The sequence below is a fragment of the Culex pipiens genome, chromosome 2 (genome assembly GCF_016801865.2).
Source record: "Culex pipiens pallens isolate TS chromosome 2, TS_CPP_V2, whole genome shotgun sequence".
NCBI classification, from domain to species: Eukaryota; Metazoa; Arthropoda; class Insecta; order Diptera; family Culicidae; genus Culex; species Culex pipiens.
The window spans coordinates 86,586,030-86,609,441 of record NC_068938.1 but is presented as its reverse complement, the minus strand read 5'-3'; the positions used below and the strand labels follow the sequence as shown (position 1 = coordinate 86,609,441).

General features: G+C 36.0%; 1 protein-coding gene across 1 annotated transcript; it reads right to left on the bottom strand.

Moving 5' to 3' along the window:
- Window positions 1-1,906: 1,906 nt before the first annotated feature.
- On the bottom strand, window positions 1,907-22,757 carry LOC120422761 (protein real-time; the record flags this gene model as incomplete). Its single annotated transcript, XM_052706930.1, has 8 exons — window positions 1,907-2,495; window positions 6,331-6,431; window positions 6,495-6,765; window positions 11,653-11,727; window positions 12,009-12,130; window positions 12,196-12,454; window positions 21,614-22,193; window positions 22,270-22,757. Coding segments are annotated over 8 exons (2,073 nt in total), but the record flags the coding sequence as incomplete, so codon positions are not given.
- Between the last annotated feature and the right edge of the window lie 655 nt (window positions 22,758-23,412).

Genomic DNA, 23,412 nt, shown 5'->3' with positions numbered 1-23,412 from the left:
TTATATGTCACTCACTTTACTCTGTTTATTCCCAAGTAATTTATTATATTTTTCCATAAATCAACAAGTTAACACAAACAAACAAGTCGTAGATAAGGGATCGTGCACAAACCACGTGGCCTTTAAATTTGAAAGTTTTAAAATTGAATTTACGAGCCAGAGTTTTAACATTTCAATGAAAAAAGTGTTTTAAAATGCACCTGTGCAGTTGTTTTGCAGTTATTGTTTACAAAATATTTAAATATTGACGAAAATTTTATTTTTTACGAAATAAAAGTTTTTGCGGTGCCTTGCATTCAAATTTCATAAAATTCAAAATATTTTTAATCCAGCCCAAATGTAGGGGCGACATAAATTTGAAAAATATTTGCAATGGCCTTAGACGTTCAATTATTATTTCTTGGGCGTTTAAAATTTAACAGGGAATAATCCAGAATATTCTGTAAAGAAATGTTAAAAAATCGTATAAAAAAAACCTATCATGTTCAAGAAAAAAAAAACCCCTGAAAATTAACCCTTAGCAAATGTTGGGAAATAGGCTAGTTTGTTGATTTGCCAAGAGACGGATATTTTCACAAACAATAAACAACACAATATTATTAATTTCAATGCTTTTTATTTGCAATACCTCTTGAAAACAATCATACATTCTCGCTTCTTCCTCTTTTTTCCACAATCATATCAGGTCGCCAAAGTAGGTATATAATCAATCACTGACAAAAAGCGCTCTCATACAATAATAATAATAATAATCCTAATAATCTGTGTATCAATAAACGGGAATTATTTGAATTTAACATGTTTAACGAGATTACTGAAAAGTGTTTTGTTTTTTTTTAACTTGTGTACTTTAATTAATGTGTGTACTTTTATAGTTTCTACTGACAATAGCTGGTTTGATTATGTGGTTATGTGCATTCGCGCGCCGTTATTTCTTTTTTTCGCTGTTTCTGTTTCTTTCCAAAAATATATGAAGTATCGATATATGAGTTTTTGTTTTTATTCTTCTCTATACGTATATTCATGATGGTTGGAATCTGTTCTGTTTTCGATATTGACTGACGTGGACTGTTTAAATTGCATTGCTCGAGTCAATTTAAAAAAAAAAACTTACCTCTGCTAGCTTCTAATAACACAAATATCTAATATCCCATCATATCGGCCAAATGTTTCCGCCCGCTGAGATAAAACGAACAAACGGGGACAACGTATACTGCTGAATTCTTTTTTCTACTAGTCGACATTTTGCGATTTATGTTTCGGGCGGTTTGAACAAGGGTAAAATTAAATAAAGTCTGTCTTCTTATCACTGGAAACGATTTCCGTACGGTACCCGATGAAGAAAGTATGCGAAACTAGTTTCACGTAAATAGTACGGGCATTGAGTAGAGTTTTTTTTAAGTATAAAGGATAGATTGAACGCAACAGCAAACGACGGGGGTTAAAGTAGAACGTGACTTGGCGGTGAAGTTAACAGATGTGAGGTAAAGATTCTTGTTTTTAAATATTTATATTACTTTTTTGTTGTTCTTGTTGTCTGTTTGCGTTGTAGTCTAAAATTGTACATTCATTTATTTTTATGTACAGTTGGTTGTTGATTAGTGTTTCTTGTTGTATATTCTCTTTTTGTAACATTGAGTTCTGATCGGCTTGACTGCTTGCTGCTGTGTATAATAGTATAGTACAATTTGATTTAATGTTTGGCTACTTTTTATCTGCGACCACGAATAGAAAAAGGGCGATTTCTAGTCTAGTTATAAGCTTTGTTCATTCCATAATTGTGAGTGACACATTGATATCGATAGTTTTCCTTAGGTTTGTTTGTTTCCTTAGTATAAAATTGGACACAAAAGCGTTTGTTTCTGTCTGATTTGCTGATTGGTGTAAGCTGCTGCGGGGTTCTTTGTTCTTGCAGGGGGATTCTGTTTCGTTCACTGCTTGGCAAATGTGTTACAATTAACAACATAACGATTCTTCTGCAATTTGCTTGATATTGTCTTACATGTCTAAGTCACGCGGACATTTCAATGTATAATTCTAAATTTGCTAATCACTTTTGACACCTTTCCACCATCTAAGACTCACTGTCACCTTAACGCGTAATTGATTCAAATCGTGTCCCTCTTCCACGCTCCCCCTTTTTTCCTCCTACTGTTAAAAGATTCTCGCATTCGATTGTTAGCTTATTGTTACGGTGTTACAACCTTCGAATTAGTCACACGATTTTGTCCTAAACATCAAATGCATTCTCCGCGTACTGAACACACACCGTCACTTGAGCTTCAATCTCCCTCCGTCGACACATCCTCGCCGCCACTTCATCGGGACTGTAAGCTGTTGGAGGAGAAGCCCGACTGCAAGCTGGTCATCGAGCCCTTGTAGTTGGCCGAGCTGAGGATCTCGTGGAAATACATCAGCTGGGCGGGACCGTCGCACGACGGGGGACACATCCACTGCAGGACGTACGTGCCGGCGGTGAGCATCTCGTGGGAGCCCTGAGGGATGGAATCGAGTATTTAGGGGAATTCACTTCGAATCATGTTAGCAAAATTGATGTTACACTATTTTCAATCAATACATAAAAAATCGGAAATCTTAGAAATAATATCAGTACAGTACTTGTTCGGTAGCTGGGCTCAGACCATAGCTTATCAATGCAAATGGTTTTTTGTAAAACCTTAAAATTTACTTTTATTTTGACTCAATATTTTTTTTGAGAAATTGGAGTTTTTCTCTATGAAAAAAAAAATTACAATAGCATATTAAAAGAGCACAAATTTGTTGACTTCAGTTTTGAAGGTAAAATCAAATTTGCAATCGATATACCCACATTAAGGCCGTTGCAAATATTTTTCAAGATACTTTCTGTGAAGGAAGGCCGCTAAGCTAATTTTACAAAATGGAGTAAAACGAATCTATGAAATTTCCCCGAAACCCATATTACCGAATGGACATTTCCCCGAATGCCACTTCCCCGAAAAGACACTTCCCCTAATAGCCATTTCCCCGAATTACATTTACCTGAATTTCCCGTTTCCCCTAATCGTCCACATCCTCGAATGCAATTTTCCCGAAAGGGCCACAATCCCGAATGCCACTTACCCGATTAGTCATATCCCTGAATAGTCATTTCCCTGAACGCCATTTCCTCGAACGAGGTCAAGCGGATTTTCCGCTTGAACGCGTTCGGAGAAATAGCATTTTATAAGAAAAATTTTGATGACAATTTTTATCAATTTTTATTCGTTCCCCGAACCTTCTGCTTGTGGGGCAGAAGCAGTAACCATTAAGCCACGGACCCAGTGCATTTGTCCGATATTTGGGTTCTTAAACAAAATTCGAAAAAAAAAAGACAAATTTCCTTGCAAATTTCTCTAAAATAAAATCTAATTATGCGGTTGAATACAAATGTTAATATAACAAAAAAAATTCTAATAATTTACAACATTTAATCAACAGTTTACCGAAAAAACTGCTAGGTGAAATTGAGAAAGAAAATAACTGTAAGTCTTTTCCATGACTTTAGCGGCTTTAGCGAAAATGATAATTAAGGGATATGATAATTCGGGAAAATTAAAATTAAAATAAACGGCAATTGGCGTAAGTGTCACTTCGGTGAAACGGCATTCGGGGATATAGCCGATTAGGGGAAATGATATTCGGGGAAATGGCATTCGAGGTTGTGGCTGTTTAGGGGAATGGTATTCGGGGATGTGGTCAATTAGGGGAAATGATTTTCGGGGAAATGGAATTCGGGGAAATGAGCTAGACCCGATTAAAACATCCATTATAAACCATTTGTACAAAGGTTCATTTTGCAGATTAAAAAGAGCTTTATCGTGGTGATAATATTAACAAATTAAGCTTAATTTTAGGACCCAATTCGATCGATGAAAAGATCATAAGATATAGCAATTAATGATTTTGTTTATGTTAGTATAATAAGATTATATTTAGATTAAATTTTCCACAGGTCCTATCTGCATAAGAAACCCATGACTCATAGGTTAATTGAAAATTCACTCTAGATATACTCACTAGCGTGCCCAGATCCTCAAGGAAGGTGGGGCAACAATATGAGCGTTTTGAAAATTTCGTCGTATTTTAGAACAAATTTCTGAAGATGGTGGGGCAACTGCTCCATGTTGCCCCACTCTGTGTACGCTAGTGGATATACTGTATATTTTTACAAATATATTTTTTATAAAATGTCTTATTTTTTGTGATGTATTTAATTATTTTCATTTCGTAATATTTTATTTTAGATGATTACAACTTTTTGTGCTGAGCCTAAATGGCCGTTTCCAAGTATTTATTTTCGCGAGAAAAAAAAAGTTTTTGTGCTGTACATTGAAATTTCATAAAAGTTCAAAATATTGCGAACCCAAACATGCTAAATGTGATTATCAATGAGCATGAGCATGAGCATGAGCATGAGAGACCACCCATGGTTGTCCTTCTCCGTTGCTGAACAGGACCGTAATATCCTATCAATACAACCGACCATACGCTTAAACGATCTAATGGTGTTTCCCTTATCAACAGCATGTATGAATGCGCTGAAAAGATAAAACATCAAGATCATTCAAACTAGATCTGGAGCAAATAGGTAACAGTCGTTGGCCACCAACGGCGCCCGCCATGTCAGTTTGTAGGTCTCGGGGGATTGGGAAGGGAATGTTAGTTAGCACAGGTTGCTACAAAGGGTGGGTTCTATACGATATCCACACCCCCACGTGTGCCGGAAAACTACTTCTACTTGGGATTTTGTTAGTGGGTAAGGATAATGGCCAGGATTCAACATAGAGGATGATGATGCGACCCAATAATCAATAAATTTTGTTTAATGATGTGATGTATTATGCATTCTCAAGGCAAACATTCGGAGGATGCGGATGAGACTATTCCCGGTTATTTGGTGTTGAGTTTAGCATAAATGATTCAATCTTAGACAGCCGGCTGTGGAAAGATAAAACCAAATAAAATGCGAAAACGCGAAACCGCCCGGACCGAAAAACACACACAATCGGGGGGAAAACAAAGACGGAAACGGCAACGAAAATCCGGCGTGTTGACCGCGACGCGCACCGTTCAAATTCTCCAAAGCAACTCACATGCTAAATGTGATTATCAATGCATTTTAGATTGTTCTCAGTTGATTAGACTTCTATTTCCATTGAAATTTTGATGTTTTTTGAAAAAATATTTTTTTGCCCCCTGATTTTTCGGACCAATTTTGAAGGGGGACATAAACTTGAAAAATATTTGCAACGGCTTAAATTGTATTTTTTTTAAATCTTTAATATTTTTTATTTGTTTTATTACTAAAACTATTTAAAAAATAAAAAGCTTTCAAGCCGTTTAAAAAAGCGAAAATGTGTAGATTTCAACAAAATACCACTCGAATAGCCCGAAACGTTTTAAATGCATAAAAATAAAAATGTGTAAATTGACATTTTTTTCAATATCTACTTAGGGAGCGTTCTTTTACTATGTAACGCAACATTTAAGATTTTTGACCTCCCTCCTTCCCCCGTTGTAAAAAAAATCTATACAAATTTTTAATAAACGTATGAAGCGTAATATACAGCTTTTGACTGCGTAATAAAAGAACGCTCCCTCAAAAATCCGCGTATTTCAACCGATTTTAGCTCTTTTGGATGAAAATGAAGGTTATTTGTTGGACTTTCATGGTAAAATTGTTTGGATACCTAGAGAAGTATAAAAAAAATATTTACGTTAAACTGGGGCAAAAAAGAACATCTAGGATAGTTATGCGTTGAAGTAGAAAAATATGACGTTCAAATTTCAATCGCTTAACTAAGGTACCCTTTATTTTCATGCATTAAATTCTGTTTAAAAATAGGTTTTCAACATTCTTCAAAAACACATTCTATATTTTAGAATATTTTTTTCATTTAAAATTTGGCACACAAGTTGTTTGAAAGTTATTTTTAAAACATGTAGATAAAAAAAAGTTTAAGCAGTTTAAATGGGAATTAACCTGTTCCGAACGAAATGCTCAAGTTTGACTGGATAATTCCCATTTAAACTTGTTCCTGATCAAGGCTTGCCAGTTTTCAACCGAATGGGCTAAAATTGGGCTTGAGGCCCCATGTTAAATACTTTTTTGGACAATTTCATATAATTTTAAATCTGGGTAACTTTATTTCTTTCCGGGCTTATACATACATACAGATTCAACTTTTAGCTTTTCTAAATCTGTGTTTTTTTAATTCTGAAGGACGCGATATATTTAAAAAAAATTGCTTTGATAACGTTGGTAAACAATACAGAAGTTTGGAAAATTTAGAACAAAACAAAACTCACCTGAACTCCCTCTTTCGGTCTGCATTTCACTTTGTCTTCCAGTTTGGTATAGCTCACACCTTCCTTGAACTCTGGCGCGTCAAACACGGATGAGAAAGAATCTGAAAAAAAAACCACAGAATGTTTTCAATCAAACCTAGCATCACCCTTATCCTCCAACTCACCGTTTGAGACCTGCTCAAACTGCTTGTCCGTCCGGTACAGCGCAAACAGCAGATCGTTCCGCAGCACGTCAAAGTCCCACGTCAGCACGGAGCGTGGGTCCGCGTTCCGGATGAGCAGCTCGAATATCTGGCCCGGCTTGAGATCGACCGATTTGTACAGGCCGTGGTGATCGTGTGGCTGTGCCATTCCGCCGTGTCCGCCGCCCTCGACGTCTATCGATTCGGACTTGTACAGGTGCTTCGGGATGAGGCCACCCTCGTGAATCAGGGTCTGGAAATGCATTGGTTGAGAATAAGGCATTTGTTTCTACGTAACAGCTCAAGGAAGTTTAGCAATAAGGAGTGAATTGATATCAATTTTAATAAGCGATAGTTTGCTGATGGTGTTGTTGTATGTTGGGTGGCCGTTGAAACTATGCACTTTTTGTGTTTTGCTTCCAATTCCGAGACAGTGAGGAAAGAGTGACGAAACATATTTAAATGCACTTGAAATGCTTAGACTAGTGGATTTGTGATGAATGGTAAAAGCAGCGAAAATTTTGGTTTGCTTTTGATGAAGATTCATAAAATCTCGATTATCCGTAGTTCTTGCAAAATTTAGCTTCGAATGAATGAACCAGGATCAAATAAAAAACGACGCACTGTCGAGTTGGATGAATACGACGAGTTCTGAAAAAATAGAGATTTGCAACAAGTTGAGTAATTCTCTACGTTTTCGCAAATCGCGTTTCTTTTCTTCATATTTTATTTTTTGTATTTTTTAAACTTTTTGGATGTCTTCTGTATGCCCAAAGATGACATTTTTCATCATCAGTTTATCCATATCACTTTTCCATACAAATTTAGCAGCAGCAGCCATACAAAATTGGCAAAAATCTTTCGATTGATTGACTACACAAAAAAAAATATATATACGCAAATATATTTTTTTGCTGATTTTTAAAACACTTTTTGTCACTAAAAATTGATTTCCAAAATAAACACTTTTTTTTATATGTTTAGGGGACATGACATAAAATTTCATCTTTTTAGAAAATTCCAGAAAGGGCAAAACATGTAAAATCAAATTGGAAATCAAAAAGTACCATAGTGATATTTGGATTGAGTGCACCGTTTTTAAGTTAAAGCCATTTTAAGAAAACTTTTTTTTTAAAAAAAAGAAGCAGTTTTTAATTTTTTAAAAATCGTGTCATGTTTGCTCTTTTTTGAAAAAATATTTTTTCGAAGAGCTTTAGAAAATAAAGCCAAATCTTAGGCCAAATATTATTTTATTAATCCTAGGCCAAATCTTTTTTTATCCTAGGCCAAATCTTTATGATTAGAAGTTTTCCGAAAGATTTTTTTTTATTTAACGTTTTATTACTTAAAGTTGAGTTCCCAAAATACGTATTTTGAATTGTGATTTTTTATATGTTTAAGGGGACAAAAGAGTATTCTAGCACTAGAGGATGGTGCAAAATGTGGTGTCAAAAAAACGATTAAAAAAAATATTTTTGGAAAAAAATCTGAAATAATACCAAATAAAATTTCAAATATTATGTTTAGAAGCTAAATCAAATCTCGCTTATTTTATCAAAAGGTTCTACGTAAATAGAACAAACCAAGGCGCATTGGTTGTTTTGAAAAAGTACTCTAGGAATAATAAATTTGCAATCGAAAATACTTTACTCATTTTATGATAAAGTGCATCCTTTTCAAGTTATAGGCATTTTAAGGGGAAATTTTTCGAAAAATGTTCAGTTTTTGCAATCCAAAAATACTTATGAAAGAAAGCACCCTTGCAAAAAAGGTGGAGAAAAATTTCTTCTTTTGACTAAAGGTTCACTTTATCAAAAATTAGAAAACTTGTATCGATAACAAAATTGATCTTAAAATATTTTTTGTAATTTTGCTTGCCAGCTTTTTTCCAAAAATCTTTTTTTTTAAAGATTTACTGGTAACAGCTTGCTTGATTGCATGAGCGCTGTGAAGCCTAACTGAAGAAGAAGAGAAGAGCCAGAAGAGAGTGAAGAATAGAGAAATTTAGGGTTTCAACGCCGGTGTTATAAACTTTGTAACATTCTTAATAGTGGACGAATCTTTTCGCACTCTTCGGCAAAGTTGTTCTCTGCAACACGAACTATGAGCTCGCAAGGTTTTTGAAAAATGCAAAAATCGTTAAGGGGCTCAAAACTGGCAAAAACCAAAACGCACCGATTTTACGGGTTAAATCCCATTTAAACTTCAAAGTCAAAGCGCCAGGTCCTGTCGCAACCAATCAAGCTCATATTTGGGATTCGGGCTCAGTACACCTAGCGGGTTGACAAAATTGACCTATTTTGTTACATCCTATATAAGTATTTTTAGTAAATTTTGGATTAAATTTAATTAGAATCGAAAGGAAGATATTCGAAAACCACATTATTGAGCAGCGATTCCACGTGAAACCAGCAGAATCCACATAAAAAGTGCTTCGATTTGGCTTAAATTATGCATGTGAGTCCCTTGGCCAACATAATAAGACCCGTATTTTTTGTTTGTAGATTAGGGCAAACCTATCCGAAATAAGTTGGTTCAAAAATTAATGTGTTTGACGATTTTCGCGAAAACCACATTTTTCGCATTTTTTTTCAGTGTAAGAACGGGCCTTGACCGATCTTATGCACTAGGTTCCCGACGAACACGCACTGCCCTTACACCTACATCTCACCCTTGCTCTGAGTCAGTACGAGCAACACGCTAGAACACGCTTTGAGTGTTCGTGCCAGGCATGCACACCTTCTTTTCCGGTTACGCATTTTAACTCGGCCGGGGGTGGTACATTACGTAGGGTTTGATGTAAGTATAAGCGCCTAACCATTTATAGTGTGCCTATCAACTTTCATTAAACAAAAACTGTTTTATTTTTAGTCTAGTTGTTATTTAACTGTGTATTGTTTTCTCCTGAAATCTTCCCTAATGTTAAGTCTTGTTTTTCTGTTGCTATTCCTTTGTTATTTGTTACAATTGTTTAGTCCTAAGCATGTTATAAAAGTTTTTCAAAAGTACAATAGTAATATTTGTGTTAATCCTTCAATCATTCCATAAATTGAGTAAGGGCTCGAACCTCACTTGTTTGAAGAAAAAGGTGAGGATTGAAAACAATGGACAGTGAAGGAAATATACTATGTAAAAATAAAAGAAAGATAGTAATTTATGAAGTAGATAAAGAAATTAACAATAGTGAAAGAATAGAGGTAACAAACAAGCTTAGATTGTATTGAGGTCAATTTACAGGGAAGATGAGAAATTATTCAAATAGATAAATAAAGAAAAGGCACATGATAAACAAAATTGGCATCGCTGCCAAATTAAGGGAAAGCAGACAGTTTGTTACAGCAGCATCAATTGGTAAAATAGAGTGGAAAAGCGTTGAGAAATAAGAGAATCCTTTCTGTAAGTTTTTTGAAAACTTTTTCTTACTCTTGTCTATTCCCTAGTTATAAGTAATAATTTATCGATTGAATTACGATGTAAAACACAGCTGAAAGGAACTCCAAAACTCAGTTATATACCTAAATGAACTCATTGTAACTTGGATTATTCACAAATAAAACCGAATTGAATTGAATTGAATTGAAATAAGAGAATCAAATAAGTAAAATCGAAATCAAATGGAGGATAGTAAACAGAAGCCGTTTTAGAAAATCAGTGAAACAAAATAAACAGAAGATAGCTGTTAGCTGAAATGGAAAGAAGAAAAACCCCCGTTTTGCGATGCTCAGGTACATCCAAAGCAATTGACTGAACATACTGCGAATCAAACAATACCGTCTACAATCACAAATTACTTCCCTTTCCCACATTGACGCGCCCCTTTCTTCTAGCCGTCTCAACTCTGACCCTCGCTGGTCAAAGGTTTACGAGTCGTTTCCACAGGCCACCAGCTAGGTTACACCTTGTCATCATGATGACTAAACCAAGCCAACGTGGAGGTAAGAAAATAGGACACTTGCAAGGAACCAGAGCCATGCTGTTTTGTCCAAACAGCACTACGGATGTAGTTGGGCTCCTTCCGGGATATTCCTCGCCTGGGTGTCAACCGACGAGTATCATCAGTATCATGCACCCTTGGCCTGCATTCGCGAAAACCACATTTGTCAAAAAAATCATATCTCCGGAACGGATGAACTAGTTTTAACTCGCCACGTTTCAAAGGAAAGGTGAATTGTTGGACTTTAATTAAAAAACTAAGACATTTCAAAAATATAGTTGAATACACTTACAGATCAAATGAAAACATTTTTTGCCGATTTGAAGATCTCGGAATTAGAGAGCTCACAGCTGAACATACTTTTACATTTTTTTTTTTCAAAACCATTCACTTAATATCTAAAAATGGTGAATATCTATTAACAGGATCCTAGTATTGAATCCTATAATATCAAATGAACTCCAAGTACCGTGCTTCTCCATCGAAATGAGTTCCCAAAACATTGGCCTGGAGACGCTTGGTGCTTTATGTTCAACTGTACCAAATTCCGATTATGTTTTTTTTTTCAAAAGATCAAATCTCAGAAATCTCAGAAGTTTTCGTTTTATCTGTAAGTGTGTTCAGATATGTTTTAAAATGACGAGCTGAAGATGGTTCAGCCAATTCGTATTTATGTTTTTTTTGGAAAATGAGGTTTTTGCGAAAATGGTTAAAAACACTATTTTTGAACCTCTAAATTTCGGATAAATCGAATAGGATAGAAACCTAATCGCCAATCAAAAATATACGGGTCTAATTGTTTTGGCCAAGGAACCTCCATGCCTGGTTTGACGTGGAATCGGTGATATAGATCCAGTTTAGTAGATTGCAAAACAAACCAACAACAAATTACAATATCGACTTTGTAATTAATTTTATTCGCATTCCTTAGAATCGTTACTTCCTCTCTTTATCAATCGCCCGTCTGTTTGACGATCCCTTTCCGTGCCGATAAATGAAGCTATCAACTAAACCGACTGCGGTGCTGGATGACACTATTGTAAGTAATGCATAAACGAGCAATTAGCAGTTAAGAGAGAGACAGAGCGCACGTGTGAGCTTGGTGTGTGTATTCGAGTGTGTAGTATGATAGAGCGCGATAGCCAAATTGTAGTTGATTAGCAGGTGAGAGCTTTTTGGGAAGCGTTTTGTTGTTATTATTCTTACACAGTGGCACGCGCTCAGAAAGCAGCGAGTAAAGAGCTTGGATGGGACCGGTTCCGCCACCGTGGGAATCGTCGGCTGTTTTCACCATCCATCACCACCACCACCACCAACATCATCATTTCATTTGCGTACAATGTCATTACACACAGAAAACCGAGAGATAGAGAGATAGAGAGGCACGTGCCAGAGATGAGTTTATTTGAGTTTAAGAAATTTGTACACACGCACACGTTAAAACAGAAGAAAAATTGAGAAGTTAGTTTAAATAGCGTTGGGAGGAGTTATTCAAGTCGGAGAAGCAATTCTTCACTGTACAAATTTAATTAGATGCATTCGAAGGGTTGATTTGGACTTACGCTGCACGCTCCACCCAGAAATTTGGGGATTCTATCCTTTGGGAGGTACTGCTCGAGGCCACCTTCGGTGTGCAAGCAGTCCGGACCTCCGAAGAACAAAAACTTGGACCGGGTATTTTCATCTGAAATGAGCAAGCACAACCAATCAGCAACCGACACTGAAACTAGCTTCCCACAACACTCGCACCGATGAACGCACTGACGATGGTCCACAGCACGGGGAAGACCCGCGGAGCCCGCACGATCAGCACCCGGCCCATCGTCTCCGGGTAGTTCTTCTCGACGGTTTCGATGATGCGGAGCAGCGCTTTGACGCCCGGCCGCCACAGGTGCCGCATCGAAAGCCCGTCCAGGTCCACCAGCAGGCACCAGTTCCAGATGGGCTTCTCGAACAGCTTTGTCGCCTCCTTCATCAGTTTGAGTCCTTCCTCGCAAATGTGGAGTGTCTAAAAGGAGAGAGAAAAAATGGAAGTTAGTAGGTTAAGTTATTCAGCAGAAGCTCAGTTCCCACGTGAAGTATGGAGCAGTGGTGGAAGGTTAATCACTGTGACTGTAAGTAATATGAGCGGCCACTATATTCAACCTGCGGGGGTAATCGCATTTCACAGGGGAGTGATTGACCGCAAAATTGTAGCCCGTCGAGGTGATTTAAATTGACACAGTTTGCGTTCTTATCGTGGTTTTAGATGTCGACGTCGCGTGCGACTCGATGATCAGTGCTTTGAGTGATTATTTTTTTAATTAAGATCTGTGTAATTCTCACCGTGAAGCAGATCATTCTAAGAAATAGCATAAGTTTTTTAAAATCTTTTTTGATTGACGGCAATTTTCAAAAAAATGCTAAATTTTGACGACCTGTACGCATGGTTTGACCTACACGATACTTGTGTTAACAATAATTGTATAAGTGGCCAAATCGTATCACCCAGGAAAAAATATTTTTAGAATATCAAAATCACGACAAATATTCCTAAAATGCAAAATAAAAAGCATCAAGCACTATTAAAATGTAAGTCGTGCTTAGGAATTCAAAAAAAAATCAAAGAGATTTTTTGTTGGCATTGTATATCGGATCAATAGTTTCCAAGACTCTGGAATATATTTTTTTCTAATTTTCATTTTTTGAAAGGCCATATTTCAGTTTCCACAGGTTGAATCGACAATTTCAAAAAAGAAAGTTGAAGAGAATGTTCTCAGATATGAATTTATTTATTTTTATTTATATCATTTTCAGAGATAGACGAGAGTGGACACTATTTTTAAATTGTAAAAAAAATCGCAAAAAAACTTTTTCGCTTGCAAACTTTCTTCACCCGCGAAAGAGAGGAGACAAATCAGGCAAAAGAAAATCGCTCCCGAACTTTTCGAAAAAATCAATCAGTAGAAGTGAAATCGATGTTCCGCTGAATAATTTGATTTTTTCAGTTTTCTTTTAACGATTTCCGATTTTTTCTTTTGATGAGCGTAAAAAGATTTTCTTTTGATGAAGATTCTTCGATCGCTGTTTGTGATAGAAAGGAAATAAAAAAATGTATTTCTCCGTGTACTATTTTTTTCTTAAAAGTCCTTAAGAGCGAGTCCACGAACAGGGCATACCCCTTTGTATGGGACGTCGTTTGGACCTCACCAATCTGCCTGAAATTTTCAGAGGTTGTTTGTACATATAAAACTAGCATCTGGCCAAAATATGAGCACTCTAGGTCAACGGGAAGTGGGGCAAATCGGGACACAAAGTTTAAAGGTTTAAAAACGTCAAAAATCTTAAAAAGGCTATAACTTAGGCAAAATTCAATTAAATTTAAAAATTCAAAATGCATCTGAAAGGGCTCAAAAAATGCAACAAAATGCAGGGTAGAGCATCCCGATTGGTTAAATCTAAAGGGAGTTATTGGCATTTTAGTGAAAAAATAGCATAATTTTCAAACTCAAATAAAAAAGTGTTCCATCCAGATATCAACTCGGTTCGACCTGCAGCTTGTAGGGGACATCTGGGACTACCATCTGAGACTGAGAACGCTTTGGGTAAGGCAGTTTAACATCCCGAGCAGACGGAAATAACTTGGGAAGGTCAGTTTTTGATATTGTGAGAAGATCGAAATATGTTATTGGGATGATCGGATTAGTTGTTAAAATAACAAAAATCAATAACAAAGATTTGTTCGAAGAATAACTTAAACTGTTATAATGTTGTTATTGCAATAACAAACCAATAACACAGAAGGAATCATGAAGGAATAACAAGATTTGTTATTTTGTGCGGAGAGGTGGAGCAGCATAATAACAAAAAATGTTATTGAACTGGTATGTCTCCATAACAAAAAAAGTTATTGTTTTGGTTTATTTGTAATTTGCAAATAAACCTGCAGTTGTCATAACTCCTCTGTACTAGTCAGGGCTGCAGAGTCGGGTACCTCCAAGCGACTTTGAATCCATACTTTGAAGACAACTCCGACTCTGGATGCAGGATATGACGTCAACGACGACTTCAGCTCTCTAAAAATACCCGACTCCAAGTAAAAGTTGCTGAAAATTTGCTGAATCCGATGCAGTCTTCGAGGTCTCACTCCAGCTCGAACTTCAACGTCAGCTCCGACTTCCTGGCTCTGTGAAAATAATAACAGTTTTTGTTATTCACACATCAAAAATTCTAAATAAATAAATCAATTCCGTTAGGGAATATAACAAAATTAAAAAAAAATGAACTCTCAAAAGTAAATTTTATCGGATTAATTTTAGCTTGAAACCCCGTTTCATGGTGAAATAAATGACCCCGATAAAATTGGTCAAAATTATTTCAAAGTTCTAGCCAATTTTAGTAAAAGCAAAGCAATCCACTTTAACGACCCCCGGGTCTTTTGTGGGCTCTGTTGCAAGTTTCTGCTCATTTCTAGGCGTCCGAAGGTTATGTGTGGTGAGTCACCCAAAACCTCTTTTACGCAAATGGACCGACGTTTTACTTCCCCATCCGATAGAAGGCCAGGAGGATAAGGCAGGAATCGAACCCGCGCCCCATAGCAACTTAGGGATCGGCAGCCGAAGCCGCTAACCACCGCGCCACGAGGCCTTAATAAAAAAAAATAAACTTTCAAAATTTCAACTTTTCAGAATAATTTTAGCTTAAGGACCCCATTTCATGGCCATAATAATGGCCCCGACGAAATTGGTCAAAATTATCCCATAGTTCTAGCCAATTTTAGCAAAGTCCTTTAGGGGGTATATCAAATAATTAAAAAAATCAACTTTCAAAATTTCAACTTTTTAGAATAATTTTAGCTTAAGGACCCCATTTCATGGCCAAAATAATGACCCTGACGAAATTGGTCAAAATTATCCCATAGTTCTAACCATTTTAAACAAAGTCCTTTAGGGGGTATATCAAATATTAAAAAAAAACAACTTTCAAAATTTCAACTTTTTAGAATAATTTTAGCTTAAGGACCCCATTTCATGGCCAAAATAATGACCCCGACGAAATTGGTCAAAATTATCCCAAAGATCTAAACATATTTAACAAAAGAAAAAATAATAACAGATTGTGTTATGGACACTTAGAAACTTTTCCATTTGTGCGATTTATGGTAATTTTATTTCTAAGTCAGTATACCGAACGAATAACAAATTTTGTTATTAGGAGAGTTTTTGAAATGTATAACATTTCCTCTTATTAGCGTGTTATTAAACATTTTCAATGTAATATCACTTCAATACCAAATTTTGTTATTTCATCAGAAACTGTTATTATTTTTTCTTCTTGAAGTGAAATTCAGGATAAAATAATAACACTTTTTGTTATTTTAACAGGATTTGTTACTGAAATATTATTAATTTTGTTATTACCGTCTGCCCGGGATATTAAATAGACACTTTTACTTTTAGTGAATTTTTTGGTTGTATTTTTTTTTTTTTTTTAAATTTATATTTATTCAGTTTTTCTTTTCCATGTACATTCATTCAGTTAAAAATATTATTGAGTGTCCAATCACAATCGATGACTTTTCACCTCAATTTATTTTTTGGTTGTAAATTTTTGCTCGGGGGGGCCTTAGATCCCGTTTTCTGGTTATAATTTTATCATATTCGTGTTTCTGAGACAATTTCACAATATAAACAAGCATAAAAATGTTTATTTTGATCAATTTAAACCCTTTAAAAATGAAAGTTAAAAAAAATTATGAAGCTACTTTTTTCTGGTGTCATCTAGTATCCTTGGAAACGAGCTTGATTTTCAATAAATGTGAATCGAAGATTTTTTTAACTTTTATTTTTTAAAGGGATAAAATGGATTAAAATTAACATTTTTATGCATGTTTATATTGTGAAATTGTTTCAGGAACACGAATATGATAAAATTATCACCAGAAAATGGGATCTAAGGGGTCTTCCGAGCAAAAATTTACAACCAAAAACTTCACTAAAAGTAAAAGTGTCTATTTAAAATGTTAAACTAGGGGAAATATACCCATTTTAATCACTCTAAGCCGTTCGACCAATTGTCATCACTTTTGCCGTTTTCCTTTATTAAATCAACATTTTGAGTTGTATCAACAATGGAGAATTGATTGCTCACTTTTATTTGAGCTATTTATTACTTTGGAACAGCCAAAAACACTTCATGAAAGCTGTAATTAATGATCAAAGTGCTGATAGGCCGATAATAGAAATAGGCTGAAAAAGGGTATAGTTCCCCTACCTTACCCAAAGCGTTCTCAGTCTCAGATGGTAGTCCCAGATGTCCCCTACAAGCTGCAGGTCGAACCGAGTTGATATCTGGATGGAACACTTTTTTATTTGAGTTTGAAAATTATGCTATTTTTTCACTAAAATGCCAATAACTCCCTTTAGATTTAACCAATCGGGATGTTCTACCCTGCATTTTGTTGCATTTTTCAAGCCCTTTCAGATGCATTTTGAATTTTTAAATTTAATTGAATTTTGCCTAAGTTACAGCCTTTTTAAGATTTTTGACGTTTTTAAACCTTTAAACTTTGTGTCCCGATTTGCCCCACTTCCCGTTGACCTAGAGTGCTCATATTTTGGCCAGATGCTAGATTTATATGTACAAACAACCTCTGAAAATTTCAGGCAGATTGGTGAGGTCGATGCGAGATGGGTATGCTTTGCTCGTGACTCGCTCTTAATACAACCTATAACTTTGCTCTAGATACCAAGGTACCTTCGAATATACAGTATGTAAAAAAAGTATTTACACCCCTTGGGTACTATGCACATTTTGTGATGAAACATGTAAAAAAATTAAAGTTTGACAGGAACCTAGTACTACGTTTTGTTCAGAAACTCATGCCAAACATTTTGCTACAAAAAGCTCATGAAAAGATGATTTCTATAAAAAGTTATATAACAAATACTATTACGAAAATAAAAAAGGTGCAAAAAAAGTTTGTACACCTTTCGAAAAATTAACATAAATAATGTTATTTGTTGACAAATCACCATAAATCCAGTCTCCCAACTCCAAATAGGCGTCCTTGACTGATTAAAAAAAGAATTTGGATTGAATATAAAGTTTACTAACTACTTAGTATAAAAGTTTATATAACTCTGGAAATTCTATATAAAACTTATCTAAACTTAATTTTGCAAACTTTTAATTCAACTAAATGTCAATATATTACCATATAATTGCTAAATAAACATTTTGGAGTGGGTATAATACCGTTTTGGGGGTATTTGTATCGATAGAATAGATTTTTCGTTGGAATTTCGTACCAACTCGGAATTACGTCGTAGGAAAATCCGCCGGCATCCGAACCGGTCCACGATTCACAAGTCAACCTATGAGGAATCGGAAAGGGCATAAAATTTCCGATCTTTTGATACCCAAACATCTAGGTTTTCTCTAAAACCTACGGTTTTAAATACCTAAGCAAAAACGTTGTTATGGTTTCGTTTGAGCAACCTGCCAAAAATGTATGGAATTTCGTAATTTTTGTTCTCCTGGATCAAACTTACTTTTTGCCCAGGTATTTAAAAACGTAGGTTTTAAAGAAAACCTAGATGTTTGGGTATCAAAAGATCGGAAATTTTATGCCCTTTCCGATTCCACATAGGTTGACTTGTAAATCGTGGACCGGTTTGGATGCCGGCGGATTTTCCTACGACGTAATTCCGGGTTGGTACGAAATTCCAACGAAAAATCTATTCTATCGATACAAATACCCCCAAAACGGTGTTATACCCACTCCAAAATGTTTATTTAGCAATTATATGGTAATATATTGACATTTAGTTCAATTAAAAGTTTGCAAAATTAAGTTTAGATAAGTTTTATATAGAATTTCAAGAGTTATATAAACTTTTATACTGAGTAGTTAGTAAACTTTATATTCAATCCAAATTCTTTTTTTAATCTGTCAAGGATGCCTATTTGGAGTTGGAAGACTGGATTTATGGTGATTTGTCAACAAATAACATTATTTATGTTAATTTTTCGAAAGGTGTACATACTTTTTTGGCACCTTTTTTATTTTCGTAATAGTATTTGTTATATAACTTTTTATAGAAATCATCTTTTCATGAGCTTTTTGTAGCAAAATGTTTGGCATGAGTTTTTGAACAAAACGTTGTACTAGGTTCCTGTCAAACTTTAATTTTTTTACATGTTTCATCACAAAATGTGCATAGTGCCCAAGGGGTGTAAATACTTTTTTTACATACTGTATGCGTAGCACTTTTGAGTTTTGGGCTCACTTTGCCTATTGGAACAAGCCCCTTTTTACCCGCAAAAATGTCATTTATTTTACACTCACAATTACAATTAATTTTTATTTTAAAAAAAAGTTTGTATTTCACATTAGATTTCTTGATTCACATAGCATAGCATACCCGAGCGGACGGAAATAACTTGGGAATAACATTTTTTGATATTTGAAAATACTAGGCCAATAACATTTTATGTTATTTATAACAAGATTTATTATTTGTCGCTATGATTTTTTTGTTATTGGATTGTTATTGTAAGAAAAGACTAATAAAATTTTTAGTTATTATTCGAACAAATCTTTGTTATTATTTTTTGTTATTTTAACAACTAATCCGATCATCCCAATAACAGTTGGCGGTATTCTTCCATAACAAAAAATGTTATTTCCAAGTTGTTTTGGCTTTCAACCAATATCAGACCAATAACAAATTTTGTTATGATAACATAAATTGTTATTAAACCCTTATGCAAAAATGGATTTTTCAAGAAGAATCCATAAAACTTTCTGTTATTTTAACAGTATTTGTTAATGAAATGGCATGATTTTTTTTATTACGGTCTGCCCGGGTAGCCTCATTAGCTTTTTATACAAGTCTTCATACAATCTTTTAGGCTGGTCACATATAATGGACATGATAATAGTTGAAAATTTGTATCTTGAAAAAGGATTATCTGCAATAGAAAACTACATTATTATTTTTTCGATAAGTTGTGATGAAGTGTTTCTCACGTTTTTGGATATTAAATGTTAACATTTTCGCGTAATGTTGAAGTTTTCGCATTTGAAAAATATTTTATGATGGTTTTTTCTTCAAACCATTCAAATTAAATATGGTTGACATGCTGAGAAAATAGTGATCGGACTGCTGGTTGCTCAGATATAACCTCTAAATGTTAAGCATTCGTGAAAAAGTGCTTTTCTCTGTCACATAGCTAGCCCTAATTTTTAACTGACGATATCTCGAAAACTATGTTTTTTTTTTGAGAATTTTTTGCCTTTTTTTGAGCGGATTATTTTACATTCTAGCAGAGCTAAACAATAAATTTGAACATTTTCAAATGCTAAGCCAAAAAAAAAAAAAAAACAAAAAGCGCAATTGTTTCAATTTTCACCATAGAATAAAAAGAAATTATAAGAAATTTTCTCAGCTTTTCGAACATGCTTTAAGCAGGGGTGCTTTCTCCATACAATATTTGTAAAGGGACCATCCATAAACCACGTGGACACCTTTTTGAAAATCTAAACCCCCCCCCCTCCCCTCGTGGACAATTGTCCATACAAAAAAAAAACTATTTTGTATGGACCACGGACAACCTCAAACAACCCCCTCCCCCCTCTGTTTCCCCGTGGTTTATGGATGGCCAGTAAATTGAAAAAATGAACATTTTTCAAAAAGGTTAAAAAATGCTTTTTTTTCATCTAAAAGTTAATTTCTCTGTATGTTTGATATTGTTTAGATTTAACTTTTTTTCCTACAAAGGTTTTTAAATGAACTTTTCATAAACAAAAAAAAAGGGTTTAATGTTTTAAATGACAAAAATGCCAGCTAATGAGCTAGTTGTTAAACTTTTCTTGGCAGTGTTGGCATTTTTTGAAAAAAAAAATCATAATAAAAAAAAAAGTTGAACAAAGTTGTTTTTTACCTAATTTTTTGATGTAAAATCAAACTGCAATCGAAAAATTCTTTATATAAATTATGGTATCATCACTAGCGCACACAGGGTGGGGCAACATGGAGCAGTTGCCCCACCATCCTCAGAAATTTGTTCTAAAATTGCCGAGGGGGTGTCCATAAACGACGAAATTTTCAAAACGCTCATTTTGTTGCCCCACCTACCTTGAGGATCTAAGCACGCTAGTGGGTATCATGCACTGTTTTAAAATTTATATCCAAAACCAACAGAACAGATTTCTTTTTTATAATTTGTTATTTACAAAGACATTTAAGATCAGATCAGTGGTTACTGAGATACAGCCTCTGAAACAAAAGCAAACAGGGAAAAAGAGGTTTCTCTACATCACCAAAAAAGCGGTAATTTTTTTTGACAGAGACGATAACTCGGACAATAACGTCATGATTCGAATTTCCGGACGCTTCGAAACCCGGACACCTCATCTAATTTATCAATTATTTGGATATATGTAAGTTCGCATTATGAATGTCAAAACTGTGTTTTTCGATGAATTCTAACATCAACTTTCATTTAAATTTTGTTTGAACGCTGATTAACTACAATTATATAAAATTAAATAAAATAAAATTATAAGTTTACCAAAAATTTGAAACATTTCACTGATATGTTTCATAGGCGTCCGAAGCACCGGGAAGGCAAAGCAGAAATTTATGGTTTTGATTTCCTTAAATTCTAGCAATTTTTTATATAAAATATCGATTGTTTTGACGTTAACAGCTTATTTGAGACCTAAAGAATGCCATTCACTACCATTTCAGTCCAAATTTGGGCGGTTCATAAGCAAAATCGAGTGTCCGCAAATCGAAGCAAAAGTGTCCGGATTTCGAATCAGCTTTTATCAGTGTCCGGGATTCGAAGCACAACAAGTCATTTTAATTTTAAAATTCTGATGAAAAATTATTAGAAAAGACATATTTTGCATGCATTCTCTTAATACTAACTGTTTATACTACATCCTGATGAAATTTATACATTTCCAACATGTTACATGATTTTTTGCCAGCTATAACAAAAATGATATGCTATATTCGAATCATGACGTTATGCGTCTGATTTTCAATGTAAAAAAATATTGTGAATCTTTTCGATCTCTAGAATAAAAATTTGGTAAAAAAGAACTACTGACTGCATTTTGATTTGTTTCCTTCAGCATCAACTTAAAAATATCAAGTCAATATAAATCACTCACCAACTTCAGCAGCTCATCCTCGCCGACCGACTTGAGCAGCCCCTTAACGTCCATGTTGCCCAACCGGAGGACGTACAGCGGCCGGCCGTCCTTGTCGTGGTGGTGCCATCCACCGGGGAAGTACTTTTCCACCACGACCGGCGTCTTGTACTCGCTCAGAATGTCATCGATCCGATGTTCGGCCCGCCACTGTAACGATTCCTGCAGCATGGTGGTCGCTTTGTCGATACTAAAGTCCCGCGCCCTCAGGAATCGCAGCAACGTCTGGTAGTCGGGCACGGCGCTGTCCCCGTCGGAGGCCGTCGTAGCTTCCTCGATTCGTTTGCGGTACTGCACCAGCTTGGATTCCTGCAGCGGAGACAGCTGGCCCAGATATTTCGCAATGTAGTCCGCGTCCAGAATGCTGTTATCGCGCGAAAGGGGCGGTTTTTCGCTGGAACTCGACACCACCACCAGCTGTGAACTGACGGCGGTTGACGTGCTGTTTGCGTTGTTGGCGGCACCGGTTGGACTGGTTCCGTTGCCGGTGGGGGTGGCAGTGGCGTCTGTCGGGGACTGAATGGTGGCGTCTTCTTTCCAGCTGGAATGTGGGAGGAGAAAAGGGAGTTTGATTAGGGGTTTGAAGCGTGTTTGAAGAAGTCTCTTGTGCCACTCACCGATCCACGTGCTCGACGCCCTCCTTTTTGAGCTCCACGATGAAGAACTCGATAATCTCCTTGCCCTTCTGGGTCGTCTGCGAGTACTGCTTCATGCCCATCTTCTCCATCGAGTGCTCGAAGCCGAAAAAGTTCTTAATGTCCAGCGTGGCGACCTGGTCGAAGCAGGTCCAGTCCGGGTTTTCCGGGTGCGCGTAGTAGCGACACTTTTCGAAGATTTCGATGCGCGACGAAAAGGTCTCGTTGGTGGCCTCGATGTTGAGGGTGCGCGCCTTCAGGTCCAGGAAGTTCTTCTGGATGAAGAAGACCACGTCGACGCCGATGATCTTTTTGAACAGGTAAGGCGCTTCGACGGCCAGCTTGCAGCGCCGGTGCGTTTCTCGTTTGGAACCGTCGTCCGAGACTGTGTCCTCGGTGATGTTGCAGTCCAGCACGATCGGCATCTGGGGGCAGACGGGGAAGCGACGCTCGTAGGCCTGGAATGGAGAAGCAGAGGAATTGTTTGTTAGATTTCCCAGTTGAAAACAGTAAACAAAATGTAATCATTTTATCATCAATCTTATTTAACCCTTTCAACCTGATGGGTCATAACCTAAAAATCAAAATAGCCTATAGTATTTGTATGGTCATAAGAATGATTCTCCCATCATTAAGGGGTTACATACATTTAAGTAAAAAAAAGTAAATCTTTCCCAGTTCCTGAGGGGAACACCCTTGAAGAGTATCGGGGCCGGCATTTACAAAGCGGATTCAGTGGCAATTTCATTCTCAACTTAATGTTAACAAGTTAAGGTTAATGTTAACATTCCATAGGTCGCCTCCCTAAGGTGTTGTGATAAGGCCCAGTTTGTGACGATACACTACCTTCCCTTTACTAAGCAATCGAAACCAGAAGAGAAACGATCACCAGTTGTGTTGGTCCGAGCCGGGATTTGAACCCCGATCTGCCGCTTACTAGGCGGGAGCGTTACCACTAGGCTACGTGGCTCGGTCCTTACATACATTTAGAAAACCACAAATTTTCATATTATAGAAAATTTACTTATTTTTCATGTCTGAAAAAACTAGTTAATAATGGGAAAATGATCCTGAGGACCATACTCAAATTATGGGCTACATTTATAAATTTTGATTTTTGAGTCA